Consider the following 21,545-nt stretch of genomic DNA (forward strand, 5'->3'; position numbering starts at 1 on the left):
GAAAATTAAAATAGACACTTCAACGATTTATATAAATTTATAAAAACAATTTATAAATATTTTCATATTTTTAATAATATACTTCATTACTTCATTACAATAAACTTTTTGTCATAATGAAAAAAAGAAACAGGTTTCAAATCATATAAAAAATAGTAAATAAACGTTTCAATAAAAATATATTGTTTAAATAAATAAAGAATGCTTTTAAAATCCCAAAATAGCAAACTCCAGGCATATTACAATTAAAAACGATATAATCAACAAATGTCAGCAAATAATAAAAACAAAAGTGTCAATGAATGTCAACCTAACAAGACAAACTTAATATGGTCGTTTTTTGTTTAAAACAACATAGTTCTTTGTTTGATTTGGGTGTAGAAAGTTTTCAGTTTTTTATAAATGAATATAGGAAAGTGTATTGTGACGATAACACTCAATTTCAATTAAGTAATGCATTAAAGCATAAAAGTATTGAATATGGAAGTCAAATAAACTTTATCTTTAATCAAATTGAAGAAAAGCCATTGAACAGTATTGACAAAAGGACATTTTAATCCACCTATTTCAAATGATTTTAGATATTGACCAAAGTTTAAAAAAATAATATATTATACTGGTAAAATTTCATATTCATTAAGCAAATCATAATTTCAAAATACATATTAATGTAAACAAAAGACTTCTTTGGTTTCGAAGAACACTTAAAAAATATGTCTAACGATACTTTTCTTAAATTTCTAAATTCTGTTTAACGTAACATATTTGTAACAAAAGTGTTTCTCTTAATAGCATTTTAATCAGCTAGATTATTTCTTTACGTGAATAATTTGCAAAATGTCTTGTGACATGCGTTGATATTTTATGCCTATTTTCTGATTTTTTCATGCATAATGCTGTATCGCCAAAATTCAAAACAAACTTCCTTTGTTTATCATTTACATCTCTGAGGAAGCTTTTGATCATTATTGAACCTAAAATATATGCCCACACTTTTTAGATTAAAAGTTTTCCATTATGTGAAAGCAAGTTTAATAAAATCACCAGTCTTGTTAATGCTTGAGATAGTAGGTTGATTAATAAGTTTTAGGTTGATTAAGAAGAACATTGTAAGTATTATCAGAAAAAAAAGGTTTTGCTTTTTGAGCCCATTATTTTGTATGTTTTTGATAACGTGGACAAAAGTCAAACAACAAAAGAGTTCTATCTGTAGTTAACCAAGGTTTTTCATTAAATGTTAAAGTTAGATTTTTATCACATTTAATTGCCTTTGCTTTGCTATTTGACTTTTTACTGATATCAAAGTTAAACAAATTTGATCACATAAAATTTATATGTTTACAGGTTTTCACAGCATTTTCATAAGAAATTTAGGACCATCAAACATATAACTCCTATCATAACATCTAAAATACTTTTCGAAAGAGAATTTATATCAATGGTTTTCCCAAAACAGCAACTTCTTTATACAATAATATTTTCGTAACATACACCTTGTCAAAGGGAACAATAGTTCTTAGTAGAAATTAAAAAAAAAGGAGTAGAAAGTTCCTTTGATACAGTTTTATTAGACAATTCCTATGGGAATCGTCTAATAATACTGATTTACATTGATTTATATCTATATTATTATCATTTTCGAAAGAGAATTTATATCATTGGTTTTCCAAAAACAGCAACTTCCTGATACAATAACATTTTTGTAACATACACCTTGTCACAGAGAATAATAGTAGTGATTTCTTAGTAGAAATTTCCAAATTAAAAAAAAGTAGTAGAAGGTTCCTTGCAATTTTAGAATAAACTAAAAATCTATCTGAGAGGAAAATTGTGCATTTTAGTTTAACCTTTTTGAAGTTTTGATGTCTATCAGATCATATAATAAAGTGTTGCTAGACGTTTTAAAACTCGCATTAGGTAAACGTTCTATCCAACGTGTTTTATTCTCTTTGTCTCTGGGAAATCTTTAAATTTTTTAAAACGTATTTAAACCGTTTGACTTCTTCAATGATAAATAACTCGTAGAATAGCAATAAACACATTTCACCATTTTTCATAAACATAAACAAATTTCACCATTTTCATAATAGGTTAAATAAATAAACCAACAGACGGTGCTATTTAATTTAGTCTTTATAATTATAAAACCTCTTCATTTAATGTTTGCCAAGAACATTCAAATAGATGATATTAAATCTATATACTTATTTATATTTTTTATTTATTCCTATATATTTATTTATATATTTCAAATCTATTATATAATAATATCGATAATAGAGTTTCAAATCTGGTGATAAATTTTCATTTTTTCCGAAGTAAGTGCGCATTTTTATTTTTAAAGTTTGTTGCATCAATTTTTATTTTAAGTTTATTCCACCAGAAGAGTGTTGTTCAGTTCCACGACTTTAGGAAGTTATATGATTTGAAATTAAAAAAATTTAAATCCGCGTTTTTAAAGTTTTATAAAAGTTTGTTAAATAACTTTTAGTATTGGCAACTATTTAACTAAAATTTACGATAAAAGTAAGTATATTTTAATAAAAAGGGATTCTTTGGACATATAAAGGGTTTTAGTAAAAAAAAAAAAAAGTTCAAAATAATTTTGTCCACCATATGTCTAATATCCGGCCCACTGTGCGCCGCTTTTTGATTACTTGTAACCTGCATATCTTATTTAAATTGTTTTTCTCTTTTGCATGAAAAAAAAAAATGTATGTAAAAAAAAAAAAAAAAGAAAGAGAAAAAAACTGACTGTAGCATTTGCTACACTTGCTACAGCCTGGATCCGCTCCTGAGGTACCATTGCAAGTAATTGAATTACATATAAAATTTGAACAAGGACATTAGAGAACAAGCAATCAATGGAAACTTGATTGAAGCACCATATAGCTCAAATAAATATTAGATAGCGCATGACAAATTGTCTCAAATTTTAGTTATAGTGCAGTTAAAATTTGCTTTCTATTTCTCAGTTAGCTGATTATTAGTTTTGAACTATACAGAATTAAGTCCAGGTTCTGATTCTTTCAGAAAATTTTTAGTTAAAAGTATTCTTTGAAGTTGTTTAAATCTTTGCTTCAGCTTTCCTATGCTTCTTCAGTAAGTGTACAAATATGTAAGCTTTGAAATGCTTATACTGCGAACTACCAAGTGGGGGTGTACTAACAAACCTTGGGGCATACAATATTAGGTATATAGTTCAGTGACGGATCTAGGGGGATGGGGAGATGCATCCCCCTTCCCCCCCAAAAAAAAATAATCTGAAACTCCTAAAATATCTTAGAAATTGAGGACCTTTTGTTTTAGGAGACGCAAATGTCGTACGAAATACACAAATATTTCAACACTCCAGGTAAGGAATTCAGCAGCAATAAGGCTGGGAAAAAGTTAGAATCTAAAGGGATTGATTTTATTGCTGAGAAAAATTTGGGTTTTTTCTTATTAAGGAGCAGGAAGATTTCGCCAATATTGTTTGCTTTACGGGTTGTAAGTAATGCTACAGCTGAAAGAGAGTTCAGTTGATTAAAACTCATAATAACCGATAAAAGATTTCGAGTAAAAAAACATTTTTGACACAGCAACATTAAAAAAAAACACAATCATTATTTGCTAAAACTCGTGTTAATGAGCCAATTTCAATTGGAAAAAATACTGTGGTTGGATGAATCCAAATTTAATTTGGTACATTCTAATGGTAAACAAAGTGTTAGAAGAAAAAATGGTGAAGCATACTGTTTAAGTTGCATGCAAGGAGCCGTAAAACACGGAAGTGGTAAAATGGTATCGGGCTGTATGCCATGGAATGGTGTTGGAAATTTTAAATTTATCAAAGATACAATGAATTCGGATATGTACATTGATATTTTGAATACTTTGGGTGTGGCGGAATAGTGTCACAAATTTTTATTGTCACAAACTTGATGGTCGAAAATGTAAAAAAGGAATAGTGTCGCAAACTGTCGCATTATTGATTGTCTTATAACAAAATAAGGAATAATGTCGCAAATGAATTTAATGAATAGTGTCTAAAATAGAAAAAAGGAATAATATTCTAAAGGAGTTTAATAAATAGTAACAAAAATAAAAAAATAGTGATAACTATAAATGTGTGTTTAGATAACATGTCTGATGCCATAAATCTATAGCCTGCTGCTGGAGGCTTCAGTACATACACCAACTATCTTAAGCCTGCTGCCGCAAAGAAAGGATTGGCAGCAATCTTTATTCTCGTTATTCTTTGTTTCTTTCTTTTTTTTCTGTAAAACCCATATGCTATAAAGATAAGTAAAAAAATTGCTGAAATTAACTATCGGCAACTTTATTCCGCTTTTACTGTTTGCAACACTATTCCTTTTTTTGTTTTCAACACTATTCATTAAATTCATTTGCGACACTACTCCTTCTTTTTGCAACATTAAGCTTTTTAATATATTGGACACTATTCTGAAGTTTATTTTTCGACACTATGTCACCCGTAATTTGACTTCATTAGCGCGTAAATTAAAATAAGGCAGAAATTTTATATTTCGACATGACAATGATCCGAAACATAAGTAAAAAAAACAAACAGAATTTTTACAAACCAAATCCATAAACGTTCTTGAATGGCCTGCACAAAGTCCAGATATTATTCCTAACGAAAATTTATGGTCGATTTTAGATAAACAAATAGGTACTCGTCACTTAAAGTGAAGGAAAGAATCAGAAACTGCTGTTACAAAGGCTTGGGATGAAATAAGTTCTGATATTACAAAAAAATCAGTGTCTATGCCAAAACGTTTAAATGCTATTATAAAAGATATAGGAGGACACACAAAATATTAATTCTACCATAAGTCTTCTTAATATATTAATTATGTTATGTGTTCCATTATTTTTTTCCAGAGAATTTAGTCAAAATGTTTATATGTTCACTTATTATTAAATATGACTTTTGAAAAACCTAAAAATACTCTTAAGTGCATTTTTTCTATAAAAATGATACTAACAACTATCTTAAAAAAATCATTTACGAAAAAAATGTTTTTTTTTAGTTATAGTTCTTGTTCTAAGCTTTTTATTTTTTTATTTTAGCAACCTTCGACATTTTATCTAAATAAATAGAATTTAATCGATTTATCTTATTATTTATTATTCTATTCTTACTTTATTATTTTATTTATATGTTTATAATTTTATTTATTTATAGAAATTAATTGCTTGATCCAATCGAAGTTACCTGAGAAAATGTTTTATGCACTAATGTGCGATTTGAAACAAAAGTTTTAGTTTAAGCAAAGTTTTTTGCCGAAGTTAACCAAAAAAACAGTGCTAATTTGCTAACTTAATCAGAGTATGATTTAGCCGGATGATTTTATATGGTGTTAACATAATACAAAATGAATTTTCTCTATACAATGTTGTAAATAGAAAATTCATGAGAAAATTAAAAATCCTTCCGACAATTTTTTAAGTTTTTTTAGTTTAATAGATTACTTGGGTGAACTGCACGTCAACATAGAAAAGTATAAAGTGTTTATCATAAATCAAAGTATAACTTTTTAACATTGCTATAAACCCAAAGATGACATCTATTGCTGAGCTCCCTTGTTACACATTAATTAATTATCCAATTGAAAATGAACCTGTCACAGAAGCAAAACTCAAAGAAGATCTTGGTAAGCAAAAGCTTAATCAAATTTTAAGCTAAAATCTGAGCTTTTCCTTTAAATATTCACCCATATATACATATGATTCATGTCTCCTTCATATTATGAAAGAGATCTATTATGAGACATTTTTCTTTTTAAGTGCTATAAAAGCAAAAAAGAAGTAAGTTTTTATAGACATGGTGGGTTTTAAAAAATTTCTTAAACCCACCATAGAAGATTTTATTCCTTAATGTATTGTTATTTGCCAAAAATGTTTTAAACTTGCTAATCATAGAAAAACCTATTTTGATAATAATAATTTTTTTTTATTATCTTCAAGCATTTTTAAATTGGAGGACATGTATCTTAGACAACCCCTTAAGTAAGTCCATATAAAACGAGTCTTAAGTTTTACCCATAACTAGTATTATTGATAACCATACCCTAAACCTAGCCATAAAGTTTGTTTTACTGAAACTTATACCCTAACCAAACCCTGATCCTAACTCTTAGGGTCAGGGTTTAATCAGGGCATGGTTTTCAATAATATTTGTTTCTCAATATTTGTATGAATGAATTAAAATGTTGTTTTTTTTCATTATTTTTAAAAATTGCGTCTTTGCAAATAAAAATAATTTTTTACTTTTAAAAAGTAATTAACGAACTAAAAATATTACTATAAGCTGTTATATACTGTTGCTTTTTTTATTTGCGTTATGACAGCAAAATTATACCTATGCTATTATAAAGCGTACATAACAAGCAGTGTTATAATTTATAACATGTGTACAGGGAATTTAACTTTTTATAAAAATTATAAAATCAATCATTATAACATAACAAACTTTTTGTCATAATAAAGTTTTGTTATAATGATTGATAAAATTAATCATTATAACAAAATGAACAAGCAAACAAAAAAATAAAATATCAAAAGTGGTGATAATATAAAATAAAATTTAACGTTTACTTTTTTTTGGCAAATAATTTTTATTTTTTTTAAATTTGGTAATTATTTTTATTATTGTTTGTTATGAGAAATTTTCTAAATAATAGCTTTTTTATTATGTTTTTTTTTTTTTAATGATTTCTTTTTCACGTCAACATAGTAAAAAAGCTCTATACAACATTCATATGTCCACATCTTGAGTTTGCAGTCCAGACATGGTCTCCATTCCTACAACAAGACATAGACAAAATTGAGATGATCTAAAAAAGAGCAACCAAACTAGCACCTACAATTAAAAAATTATCTTATGAAGCTAGGTTAAATATTAGGCAATTAAAGACACTAGAAGAACGTAGACTATTTGGAGATCTTATTCAACATTGGCATGATAAAAAACCTTTTGCAGAAATACCTTCAGATATCACTTTTTCCAAAATCAAGTGCATATAAATAACTTACCATCTGAAATAGCAGAAGCTGCTTCAACAAATAACTTCAAAAATAAACTAGACAAATCTGAATTTTGCAGAAACTATTTGTTAAAGCATAAGAAAAAAAAACTGAGCTTTTACAGTGCAATATCTTCTGTTATTGCACTTCACAATTGTTAACACCAGTTGTTACAGCTATACCTTATTACTGTTATTATGTAACATCTTTTTTTTACTTATGCGCCATTTGCATATGCGTAATGGCGCGTAAGTAAAAAAACCATAAAAATTTTTTTTTCTAATTTTGTCGTAATTTTGCACATTTAGATTATCATTTAGTGATCTTAAAAGAGCATTCAAAGGAATATACATAAATTCTTAGAGATAACATCAAACTCATTTATCAATATAGGAATGTCGACAGTATTGCAATATTTGTTTACTGTTAGTAACTGAGTTTTGTTGGAGTTAAAATTCACAAGACACTGCAAGTTCTGAACTGTTACAGAAGAAGATCAGATTTAAGATCGGCCACCTATTCTAAGCGATTAAAAAAAGATGACTTTTTGTCAAGTCAGGAGTATAAAGTTGAGTCGCAAACAAATAGAGTCACTTTAGATGTAAGATGGTCATGATGATCATTAGTTTAGTTAAGAAACAATACATGACCAAAGAACTTTGAGGTACCCCAAAAGTTACTGGAAATAAGAAGAGTGTTGGCCTGAGGATGACTTTAATACTACATTTAGAAAGAAACAATTTAACAGTCTCAAACCTTTTTCAAGATACACCATATGAAGCTAGCTAATGGAGAAGACAAACCAATGCAAATTGAAAATTGAAATCTTGTTGAAAAACTTTATTGACATGCTAAACTTCATTGAAAGCTTTTGATATGTCAAAAGCAATAGTCTTTGCCTTGTTGCCTCCAACTTATGCACAATCAAGTCTTTTAGTCACAGCACTTAGCAAGTCAGCTGTTAAACAAGAAATCTATCGAAAATCAAATCGAAATCTATCAAAATTAATTATTCTGTATAAGTAATAAATCTGTATCAAAATCTTGACTGTTAGAGAGTCAAAGTTATTAGATTCAAGATAGGAAATTTGAAATTAGAAAATTGTTGATTAAAGATTTCAAGACCTTGCTAATTAGAGTAGAGTAGACTTGGCATTAGTTTATGTGGTCAGAGTGTTCTCCAGAGTTTTTAAAAATTGGAACTACATATGCCATTTCCCAGTTGGTAGGAAAACAAGGTTCAATCTGAAGCAAGTTCTGGAGAATGCTCTTCAGATGACAGGAATGTTGTTTGGACCACAATCCATAGAAGAGTTTTATTGAGAAAATACTTAAGCAATGGATGTTGGAGTGATTTGGATATCTAAAAATAGGTTAACCTGTTTAACTGGAATCGTAGGAAAAGTATGGCCATTAGATTTAAGAGTTGAATCAGAGGAAAAGCTTTTTCCAAATAGTTCTGTTTTATCTTTGGGAAAGGTAATAAGATCCATAAACTAGAACTAATGTTTGAGATTTTTCAAAAGTCTTTATAACATAACTTCTGAGATAAGATATAAGATAAGATACAAGATTTAGTAAATTTGGAATAATGGAGCTTAGCATCAGACAGCACCTTTTTACATTGACTTTTTGCAATAATAAAAAGGCATTTTCACAAAATCAACTCTAAAGAAAGTTCAAAGAAAAAGCGCAAAATCATTAAAAAAATTTGTTGTTAAGTTTCAGACTATTTACTCAACATTCCAAAAGCACATTAGATGTAAACAAAACTATGTTTACATCTGATGAAAAACTAATTATGCATGCATCATTTAAACTAATAATGCATGCATGATTTAAAAAAAATGCAAGAATTGATTAAGTATTTTTTGAGAAATTTAACTTTAAATTGTTCAAGTTTCAACAAATCATGGTGGCATGTTTAATTTAGACAATTGGTTTGTTGATGATTATGTTATTTTTTAATAAAAAATTGATCTAATAATCAGGGTTGTTATCTGTCAAATATGTCTGAGACATTTTCTGCTGACATAAAATATGTCCCACATATTTTCTATCGACATATTTTAACATAATTATGTCTGAATTATTTTCTGCTGACATAAAATATGTCAGACATTTTCTATGGACACATTTTGACATAATTTTATGTCTGAATTATTTTCTGCTGACATAAAATATGTCAGATATATTTTCTGTCGACATATTTTGACATAACTTTATGTCTGAATTATTTTCTACTGATATAAAATATGTCAGACATTTTCTACAGACATATTTTAACATTTTATGTCTGACATATTTGCTGTTTGATATTCTTGAAGAAAAAATCTATCTAACAAATTTATTGGGCATTTCAGCTTAATTTAAAGAGTAAAGTGAAAATAGTCTAACAAATTTGTTGCTTTTTTGCTTGATAAAACTTTTATTTTAATCCCTATAAGCAAACATCAGTTGTTTTATAAAGGTCTTTTTCTGCCCTTTTTAGCGATGTATCGTTTGATAGTATTGACTAATATTAACTAGTATTGACGCATTATTTGATAGTATTTGATAGTATTGATTAGTAGGGATGGTACTTTTACTTATTTTGATGTAAAAACGCAAATTACTCTTACGCGTAAATTATTTTACATAACTCATATAAAAATATATAATTTACTTACTTTCAAAAGTAATTCGTCTTTTTTTACATAAATTATATAACGCGTAAAACTTAATTACTTAAGTTAAGTTTTTTTAATGAGTAACAGTTACTTGAAAAAGTAATTTACTTTTACTTTTTGAAAGTAATTTACTTTAAGTAAAAGTTATTTACATTTTTAGTTTTACTTGTAAATGTAACTTATTTTTAATGGTAAGTTATGTAAAGTAAACTACTTTAAAAAGTAATTTTGGTCATAATTACGTAAAAAATTTACATCGAAATGTAATTTACTTTTTAAATGTAAAAAATTTTATTTTTGAAATAAACTTACGTAAATATAATATTTAAAAGACATAACACTTACTTTACAAAATAAAATAAAACTACATCGTAACAACAAATTACTTTTATGTGAAAAGCAAGTAATAGGCAAAAACAGCTTACACAAAAGCAATTTGAAAAAAATTGTTATTTACTTTTACAAATAAAAGTAATTTTTTTCTTTGAAATTTTATACTTTACTTGGTAAGTAAGTAAAAAGTAAGTTATATTATTTACTTTCTCTTTCTCATTTCATGTTGATTTAACATAAATTTTGAGATAAGTAGCGTATTCAAATGCCTGCTTTTTTTTTCACGTATAAGGGTAGTTTTATTATAATTAGGGGCAAATATAGCCTATACTAGTAGTATAGAGACAGGCTCCCTGTCGCATGAGTACTAATTGGGGCTGCTAAATAATCATTGATTTTTTATTTCTTTTTGTTTGTTTAGCAGATTAGGTTAATGGCCATAATGAAAGTTTGTTGGGGAAAGATGGGGGAAAGGGGGCATAATTTGTGAAAAAACGTGCATGTTAAATTTGTTTCCTGGGCAAGAAGGTCGTACCCTTACTTTTTTTTCTCTAATATTTTATTTTTCTTTAAAGTTGGGGTTTATAACTTTTTAGAAAGAAAGATTTTTTGCATAAAAGCTTTGAAAATATTTTTTTGATTTATTTGTTTCAGTACTAATTTTTTTTCGGGAGGAAATAAGTTAGTGGCCCTGATAAAAATTTACCGTAAATGAGCCGGGCATATTTGTAGTTATGCTGCTGCTTTTCACTTCTCTTATTCAGCGTGGTTGTTGTCAGAGCCGTCCCGAAGAGGTCTTTGATTGAGGAGGGGGTTCGTATGTGTTTTTTGTTAACTAGAGACACACAAGCGCACAAAAAAAAGGGTCCTCGATATTTAATATTTGCCAATAATATTTCAAAACTTGCCAACTAAATGTACAAATGTGCTAACTCAAATGCATATATAATAGCTTTGGGGTGGGGATACCCCCTCATCCCTATTCGGAATGTTAATAGCTGTTCATAAAACTGTTGTCTGGAATGAACAAAATTCAATTAGTCCATTCCAGAAAACAATTATTCCTTTATTATTCTATTATCTAACAATTATTCAAGTTGGTCATTTCCAGAAATAGCTTTTTTTGGTTAGATTGGCTTTTAACAACCACGGTGAATAAAGGAAGCCAAAATACAAAACTTAGAAAAAAAATGCAAAATGTAGAGCCATTTCCAAAGCAAGAACATTAAACCAGACAGTCTTTCAAAAAAAAACTTTCAAACAACTGATGTAAATAACATCAAGATTAATTTGAAAAAAAAAATTAAAGTTAAAAAAGTATAAATGTAAAAGTATTTAACTTGAAAAAAAATTTAAACTTTTTATAACCCCAAAAACTGCTTATTTTAATTTATTTAATAAAGCGTATTTAGTAGGATGGTTCAAAAAAGCACACTTTCAAGTTTAAAATTATATGTTCGATTGTGAAGAAAATTGTCTTGATGTTATTTTATCATACAGATGAAATAACATCAAATTCTTTTTTTTTTCAGTAAATTTTTGTTACTTTTTTTACTTTAAATTTATAAAAAAAAATAACAAAAGTGCAAATCACAATATTTAAACAACCAGATTCCAATCACATATTTAAAATCAGGCCTGTAGCAAGCTTTTTGTTTTTGTTTGAGAACTTAACTTTTTGTAACGATTTTGTAACTTTTTGTAATGTTTATGTAAAGCTTTTCAAAAGTATTGCAATAATCGGAGTCTGCTAAAAATAAACCCTTAAAAATGTTGACTTCCCTTTTATGCCATTGGTGTGAGAGTGATGAGTTTATAACATTTATAAATACATTTTTTTAACATTTTAAACTAAATTTAAGTTCATTAACAAGTCTCTAATGTCATGCAATAATCTCTTAATGTTCAAAAACTATGAACATATAAATTTTGAGCAACCTCTCCAATTATTTAGGGGATTTAAATGGGATTTGATAATTATCAAATTAATTTTTTTTTCAAATATAATTTTGTCATTGGTTTTTTTTTTTTTTTTTTTTAATTATATATAGACATTCTTTAATACAGTGATGGATTTTTAATTTTTATAATTTTTTATTTTTCTTAAGTTGCCATTACAAATAATTAATTTTCTTTTGTAAAATATACGGCAGGGCAGTATATTTTACAAAAGAAAGGCAGGGAAAAGAAGAAGACAAAAATAGTCCTATTGCCAAGCCTCTAAATATCCGTACATAATTAAGACATTAAAAACTTGTCATTAAAAATTGATGATCATTTGTTTTTCTGAAGTTTGAGTTTAATAACCTTATTTTAGTTGACAATTATAGTTTAGTATTTTTTGAAAATATATCTAAAAAATTAAAATATATGTATCTGAAGTACCAAATTCTCCTGTTTTAGTATGTTATTTTTAGAAAAAGGTGAATCTTTTTCTAAAATAACATACTAAAACAGAAGAAATATTGCATAAATAACAGAAATTTTGAATTTTTTTTTTTTAACATATAAATAAAATGGTTTAAAAAAATTTTATCCATGAAAATATAAATTAATCAAAATACCTTCTTTAACTTTAAATGGATTTAAATACAAGTATTGCGTGGTATTATACCACATTAAAAGAGATGTAAAAAAGTTTCATAATTTGAAAATGCGGCGTATTCTTTTATTACCAAACCTATTAAAGTTACTTAATCAACTGCATCTTTAACTAATAGTATTATTAATAGCTACGTACAAATGAGGTCTTTAAATGTGTTGTTAAAAACCATATTAAACTCATTTAAAGACTTTATGGTAACCAATAATATAATGATGTCTACTTGCATAAACTCTGAAATGTAATATTATGATTATGAAAAATCAATGATTTTGGTTAATAAATATACTTTTCGTAAATAAAACATACTTAAGTGCCAAACTCAAGTATGTTCTTGTTTATATTACATTAGAATGTTTAGGAAAATGTAAAAAAGTTTTACAATTTGTACATGCGACGGTTCCTTTTATAAACAAGCCAATTACAATTAATCAATAGCCTCTTCTTTAACTAATAATATTGTTATATAGTTGCGTACAAATGAGGTTTTCTAAAAACCTTTTAATGTGTTGTTAAAAACCACATTAAACTCATTTAAAGATTTTATGGATAACCAAATAACCAATAACACAATGATGTCTTTAATAATTACATCAATATAACATCTCAAAATTTACGTTCGTAAATTATGAGATGTATTATTAATATGATTATGTAAACGCACTAATTTTTGGTCAAAATGGTTTTTATAAGATTTCATATTAAATTTTCTTTAAAATTATGCAATATTGTGGTATAAACAAAAACATACTTAAGTACCAAACTATAGTGTGTTCTTCCTTATCACATAAGAATGTTTAGAAAAAGATTGAAACAACCACTTTATTTGGCGAGGATGTAAACTTAATGTAAGAAAACAAAAACAATGAAAATTAATAATTTGTTGGCCTCACATTTGTAGTAGGGATGGTAAATGTTTAAGGGCATTTTTGTATCCAGGCTCTAATCACCACAATTTTTATTTCTTTATCTACTTATAAATCGTTTTTACGCTACAGCTCGGGATATATTACACAGCGGCCAAGCAAAGTGTATTTTGTTATTAGACATACATGGCCAAGGTGCCCAATTACTGTTTCTCTGGTGCGAGAACTTTTCTAAAAAAAAAAAAAAAAAAACTCTTTAAATATATTTTAGAGCTTCTGAACCTTGCAGTTCTTGGATTAGTTGCTTGTGGGACCGTAAGTTTTGCTTATACTGGCCTTGCGGTAGCTAGGCCACTGATACTACACGCAGATAAAGATATAAGACTTTTAGAATCAAAGGATATTACTGAGCAGGTGGACTTTTTTTGTATCAAAGTGGTGAAAAATCTTTACAAAAATAATGAGTCCTCTTAATAAAGTTCAGTGCTCCTTAATCTTCAGGCCATCGTGTTATAGCTCTCATAATTCAGGACAAGTTTAAACTTTCCCTCCTTAGTTTTTAAATAATAAATGCATTTACGCAAAAAAAATTAAAAAAAAGACTAACAATTATTTTCTTTTCTAATAAACTACCCTTTCTGAGTCTCCCATGGGTATATGCGCTTTCTGCTAATTACTTTATTTTAGCTTTGTCTAAATTCCAGACCTTTCGAATGGTTGGCCAGAGAGTGAACATTTTTGAGACGATTTGATTCAGAGAAGGGTTATAATAGTTAAAACTATCATGGACCGGAATTAGAGAGGGTTTTAATCATGGGTGGAAACCTATTATTTATATTTTCAAACTTTACAGGGAAGAAATACCTAAAACCGCGCAAATCGAATGTTGCGGCAAACTAAATGTTATTGCCTTAAGGTTTTAATTTTTTGCATTTCTTTTATACAAGATCATAACAAAGTTATCTTAAAATAAAGTAAATTTATTTGCTTACTTTATATAAGTTACTTTTAATTTACTAATTTACTTTACAATTTATATAAAATGTAAGCTTATCTAATTTAAATTTTATTTTATGTACAGAGCTAGAACTAGCTTTTTTTGGTCTTTGAGATAGCTAACCTCCAGACATGGAGCAAATGTCAAACATTTATATATTTATACTTATGTCGAATAAGGATGCTTTGCAAAAAATGCGATGATTGGAGGCTGGGAACAAAAAAGCCCCAAATTTTGTGGAATTTTTTATTTTAAAAGTAATAACAAATTTTTATTAAAACAAATTATATAAAATAAAATTTAAATTACATAAGCTGACATTTTATATATTTTGTGCCCCCTTTGCCCCAAACATGAGAGCTACAAGTTGATGAAATATTTTTTGTACTGTTCTCAACTAGACTTATATTCATCGATAAGTTTTAAGTTTCATAGTATTATCTTTCAGTGTTCAAAAATAATGACCATATAAAATTTATAACCCCCTCAAATTGAGGGGGGTTTAAACTTTATATGGTCATAATTTTTGAAAGCTAAAATATTTTACTATGAAATTTAAAATTTATCAATGAATATTAGTCTAGTTAAAAACAGTACAAAAAAAATTTCATCAACTTGTTGCTCTCACGTTTGGGGCAGGGGGGACACAAAATTTGGGGCTTTTTTGTTCCCAGCCTCCAATCATCGCAATTTATTGCAAAGCATCTTTATTTGACATAAGTATAAACATATAAATGTTTGGAGTTTGCTCCATGTCTGGAAGTTAGCTATCTCAAAGACCAAAAAAAGCTGGTTCCAGCTCTGATTTAATTTATTTTTAATAAAGATTTGTTATTACTTTTAAAATAAAAAATTCCTACTTAAAAAATATTATTTTATTTGTAAATTTAATTTACATTTGGTAGCATATTACTTTTATGTAATTTACTTTCATACGCAAGTTACTTTATAATATAATTTTTTTTTAATTAGTTACTATTATAGGTAAATGTAAATTACAGTTTGAGGAACTTTTACATTATGTAATGTAATTTTCAAAAGTAATTAACTTTTAAATGTAAAAGTAAAATAGCTTTTTCACGTGACTTACTTTTACATGTAAAAGTAAATTACTTTTTGATGTAATCTTCTTTTACATAACTTTTTTTTGAAAGTAAAAAATCTTATTTTAAAAAGTAAAAGTCGTATCAAAAAAATATGTTACTTATACGGAAATGTAAATTTACATAAAGCGTTTCAAATTACTTATGTAATTTACTTTTTGATAAAAATTAACTTACTCGAGTAAGTAAAAAAAAAAAAAAAAAAAGTGCCATCCCTATTGATTAGTATTGATTAATATTGGCAATTTCCATTATAAGAATGTAAAAACCATCTTAAGCTGAGTTTTTATTACTGAAAGTGGTTTTTATTGGTATGAATAAACTTAAAATTATTTTTTTGATTAAAATAATAATAAAAAAAAACTGTTTCAGTTATTTTTAATTAATAGTTGATCCTGAAAAAGATTTTATTTTGAAAAATTGAATTCAAAAGATTCTATGAAAAAAACGGATCACATAATTTCAAAAATTTCGTGCCAAATTAAATTTGTTTAAGCTGAAGAATTTGAAATATTTTGCAAAAATTATATTCAGCTCATTAAATTCATATTAAGAAGACTAACTGGTAATAATTTATAACTAATTACGAATAATATGCTTATAGTTATAATAGTTATGATTTATTTAACAATAAAATAATTGACAATTCCTCAAAAGTTTTCATAATGAAAAATGAAATCTCAAAAGATTCTATGGAGACAAAATTGAATCTCAAAAGATTCTATTGCAAATTAAGAGACCTTGTAGAAAAACAGTTGTTTGACTAAAAGAAAATGAGAATTGTTTTTTAAATAAGTAAACAAGTTTTTTAAACAAATTTTATTTTATCAATTAAATCCATATTGTTTTTTACCACCATGATAGAGTTTAAGAAATCATTTGAAATGCGAGTACGTAGATGGCTATAAACCAAAGCGAATCCAGAGAAATCATGTTCAACTTTTACGCTAAAGAACGCTGCACCGTAAACTACTTGCCAAATTTCATAGAGCTGATCCCATTTTGTTTTTTGATTTTTCTTCCAGTAAGTAAGAATGTTGAATTCAACGTCTAATGTCACTTGCGCTTCATTAAGAGCCCATTTTAAAATTATTTGACGAATATCTTCATCTGATTCTGAAGACGCATTAACAATACCTTGCCTTGTTCCTCCTCCAGTATATTCAATGAAACGCCATACTTTTTCAGCTTCAACATCTTCTGAGTTCATCGGAATTATCTCTTCAGAAGTATTTGATGAATATGACGCATTTAATTGTATGGATTCTTCTGTTGATGAAGAATTTGACTGTTCTTGTCGAGTGCAAAGTTTTTGATGGATTTTGTGTCAAAGTATGTCTATAAAAAATATGTGGGACATATTTTATGTCGGCAGAAAATATGTCTAAAAATATGTCGACAGATCTGCCAGACATATCATGTCGTAACAACCCTGCTAATAATCTATGACATTAAGAAAAAAAAAGAACAAACAATTTTTTGAATCTATTAAAATATACTTTTAACTCGATTATTAAGCTTTAACCATATCATAAAGCGTTTTTATTTTACATGCAAAAAATGCATTTTTATTTATGTAGCTTTATATTATTTAGAGCGTGGCGACATACCTGCTAAAACAACAGCCCTTAAAAAGGTTATGTATCAACTTCTTAATGGTGAGAAGATGCCCTCAATATTGATGACAATTATTAGATTTGTGCTTCCGCTGCAAGATCATACCATTAAAAAATTGCTCCTTATTTTTTGGGAAATAGTTCCAAAAACATCAAGTGATGGTAAGTTATTGCAAGAGATGATTTTAGTTTGTGATGCTTACCGAAAGGATCTTGAACACCCTAATGAGTTTATACGAGGATCAACGTTAAGATTTTTGTGCAAGTTGAAGGTTAATATATATCCTAATTATTATTATTATTTTGTCAAAGTATAAATAATAAAACTAATAAAAAGTTTTATTTTATTTTATAAATTTATTTGTACTAAGAAGATATATATTTGTTTTTTGAAGTTTATATAAATAAGTAATTGTTTATTTTTCTTACATTGTTATGATTTAAATATAGGAATCAGAGCTAATTGAGCCATTAATGCCTGCAATACGTGCCTGTCTTGAACATCGTCATTCATATGTTCGTCGAAATGCTGTGTTTGCCATTTATACAATATATAGGTATTGTGTTGTTTATGTTTTGTGTTGTTCACAGTTTATAATATATTTACTAATTTAATTCAAACTCGACATCTTGACAAATGCTGACATACAAAAAGTTTTTTCTAATCTTAGTTCACCTCATAGGGTAGCTAATACATTGCTTTTTTTATTTACGCTGTGTGTTTTTAAGTTCAAATAGAGTATTTGCTCAAAAATGTTGTTACATTATCATGACTAATATTCATGACATTCTTTCTTACTCGTGATGTAATATGGGCATTCAGTAAATGCCCATATTACATCACAAATTGTAAGAAAGAATGTCATGAATTCATGAAAATGAATTATTTAATAAAAGTTAACAATAATTTATGAAAGTTTTAAAGTGTTACAGCTAGACAAATAGTTTTGAAACTTTTAAATTTTTAAAGGTAAGTTGTGTTCATATTATTGAGAATGTTTAAAAAAATTAAATTATAAAGGTATACCAAGAAAAACTAACTTTGTAGTTTTAGTCAAAGCTCACCGTATCCAATATAGTGTGGTTTTTAGAATTTTAAAATATACGCTACAATCTACAGACATAACTTATTCAACCGTGTTTTATTCCAAAGAGTTTAGTATATGATGTCATTTTAGAATTTTGATAAGAAATCTAGAAATCATTTTTTCTTGAAATTACAGAACTTTTTTTTTCATCATTAATTACTAAAGAATTTATTTAGTTCTTTTATTTTCGCTGAATTTTTGTATTTGCAAAATACACAAACTTGCAAAAATCTAAATAAAATATTTCTGAAATTAAAAGCTTGTCTATTGCTATAAATTATTTTTCTTTTATATTTAATGTTATTAAATGATTATTATCCTTATCAAGATTCTGTTAAAAAAATTATTCTGTATTATTTAACCGTATAAGTTTAATTAAAAGCATTTATTTGCTAAACTTTTCATCAGATACAATGTTCTCGAAATTCTTATTTGGTCATGCAAGAATATCTTGCATGACCAAATAAGAATTTCAAAATGAAATTTATTTTGTAAAAAATGTTTTGTTTATTTTTAAAATTGAATGATTATTGCAAAAAAATTCCAATGAAGTGTATCATTATCAAGTCGATTTTAAAACTGAAATTGTTTATGGAAAGCTTGTAATTGTCAATTTTTTTAATACTGTACATTTTATTTTTTTAAATGTTAATTAATTTGAAATACCTGTGGCAATATTTATTTTCTTTATTTCAACGCAAAAACATTCATTTCCCGTCTTTTTTACAAATTTATTATATTTAAGAGTGTATCATAAAAATCTTAATTTTATTTGGTTCTTGCGCTCTATTAAAAAACATTCTTATGTTTAAAAAACATTTTCAAAAAGTTTAAAACAAATAAAACAAAACAAATAATACTGATTCAAAAAAATATATTTCAATTTTTCTAAAAAAGAAATCATTTTTTAATGAATAAAATTTTATTCACTGAAAACTGATTTTTTTTTAATCAATTTTTTTTTCTTTATTATTAAAAAAGAAGAGCAGTAGTATAGCATCAACTGACACAAGATCACATTTTTTAATATTTTAAAATAACAGTTAACAACAACATGAATAAAAATAACATAAAATGCTTTATAAAAAAGTTGTTTTTATTTAATATTTTAAAATAACAGTTAACGACAACATGAATAAAAATAACATAAAATGCTTTATAAAAGGTTGTTTTTATTTGTTAAGAGATTTCTTTAAATTCATTTTTATTTTTTTACCTTTTTTTTACTTTTTTTATTGTTTTGATAATTTTTGTATTTTTTTTTCATTTTTTTTTTCAGAAACTTTGACTTTTTAATACCTGATGCTCCTGAACTGGTTTATGAATTTCTTGAAAAAGAACAGGATGCGTCTTGCAAACGAAATGCTTTTATGATGTTAATTCATGTAAATCAGGTAAAAATTTATATTCATGAACTTTCAACATTTTTAAACATCTCTTAAGTATTCTAGTGCAAAACACATAATTATTATAATTATTTGTTATAATCATAAAGTCAAATTTTCATTATTATTCCTTTGTACATCATCAACATTATTCATTCATTTTCACAAAATGTTAAACATTTTCACAAAAATGCAGACAAAAATATGCAGGGTTAAAATGATTTAATTATTTTTGATTCTTTACTTTCTTTTATTAGTTAACCATAGTATTATAAATTTAGCTTCATATTTCAAAATTAACCATAGTATTAAAAATTTTATTCATAGTTTTCTTTATATGTTTTTTCAATAAAATGCAAGAGAGATTAATTTAGTTTTAACAAGCTGTTAATCAAAGATTAAGCATTTGAAAATACTTAATCTTTGATTAACGGGCTGCACAAGAAGAGCATCCAGAAAATACCAGGATTTATGACCATTTGAAAAGCAAAGCGAAATTTATCTACCAGTTTAACACAAATAACTCAATTTCACAGGTACCTGAAAGCTAAAGATATTTTGAGTTAGTTAAAGTTATAAATAAAAAAAAAGAACACATAGTTTGAACAGGAATGGAAAATACATGGGAAAAAAACGTTAAGAGAAATGTGTTTGCATTGAAAACCTTTGTATAGCAACAAAGTTAAGTTCCTTCCTGCATAAAATTGCAAGTAAATGGCAAAAGCAATGCTAAACTAGATAGTTTTATATATATATATATATATATATATATATATATATATATATATATATATATATATATATATATATATATATATATATATATATATATATATATATATATATATATATATATACAGTATGCAAAAAAAATAATGGTACACTTAAAAAAAATCATAATTTTAAAGATTGCATCAAAAAAATGAGTTGTCCGTTAAAATATTTAAAAGTTTTTTTTTAGATATCTTATCAAGTATTGTTTTAAAAATTTATTTATGTATTGGTGAATTAATTGCTTTAATATATATATAACTTTTAAAGTCTGTCAACTACTTTCTTGCTCTTTAACACTATTCTTTATTTTCTAGTAACTCCCCAACTTAATAGTGCAACCACTACTTACAGCCTTGTTGGGAGAGAAACAGTTGTCCTTTTTTTAATTGGCGTTTCTAAAATTTCACTGCTGACCTTGCTCTTGCAACAGCAATCTATAGTTGGCCATGTGTAAAAACAGGTTTAGGCTGTATTATGCTTTTTCAGTTCTATTAATGTTTTATTGTACATTGTTGTACACAGAGTCTATATTCTTTACAAACAATATAGAATGTCTTGAAATAACTTCAATGTTAAGCTTGTTAATGTTGTTGCCATAAACTTTAGTAATCAAAGGTTGGTAGCTATACATACTTTAGGCACTTCTACTATATCAGTAGGTAGTTTTTCACTATTTAATTACTCTCCATTTCCAATTTTAATACCCAGTCCACAAATTTAAATTTCTCCAAGATTCGTGCACATATTTTCTGTTTACTTTGGAGTCTCAATGTATTTCCATGTTTGTATATATTTAAAGTACATTCCATAATTTTGGTTTTGTACCATGTTTCACCGCTGGTCTCCAATTGCCTCCAATCGTCTTAAACACTCTTTTCATTAAACAGCAGACCACCAAAATTTGAATTAATAGCTATCATAAGTTCTTTCATTAATTTATCCAAGACATAAACAGGACACAATTGTTTCCTTCAATTGTTTTGCTTTTATTGTTCCTACTTTTACTCCAGATTTTAGGGTATTTAGATTTATCTACAGGGTATTTAGGTACATAAAGTTTCAATGTTGATACAGTTGTGC

General features: G+C 26.5%; 1 protein-coding gene across 1 annotated transcript in view; it reads left to right on the forward strand.

The window, feature by feature from the left end:
• Positions 1 to 5,209: 5,209 nt before the first annotated feature.
• copb (coatomer subunit beta) overlaps positions 5,210 to 21,545 on the forward strand; it is a 37,803-nt gene continuing 21,467 nt past the window's right edge. Inside the window, exons 1-4 of the mRNA XM_065798241.1 lie at positions 5,210 to 5,660; positions 17,198 to 17,490; positions 17,669 to 17,775; positions 19,586 to 19,700. Coding sequence (XP_065654313.1) covers positions 5,567 to 5,660; positions 17,198 to 17,490; positions 17,669 to 17,775; positions 19,586 to 19,700 — 609 coding nt within the window. The 5' untranslated portion in view covers positions 5,210 to 5,566. The remainder of the gene's footprint in view (positions 5,661 to 17,197; positions 17,491 to 17,668; positions 17,776 to 19,585; positions 19,701 to 21,545) is intronic.

The sequence above is a fragment of the Hydra vulgaris genome, chromosome 05, assembly GCF_038396675.1.
Source record: "Hydra vulgaris chromosome 05, alternate assembly HydraT2T_AEP".
In the NCBI taxonomy this organism is placed as follows: Eukaryota; Metazoa; Cnidaria; class Hydrozoa; order Anthoathecata; family Hydridae; genus Hydra; species Hydra vulgaris.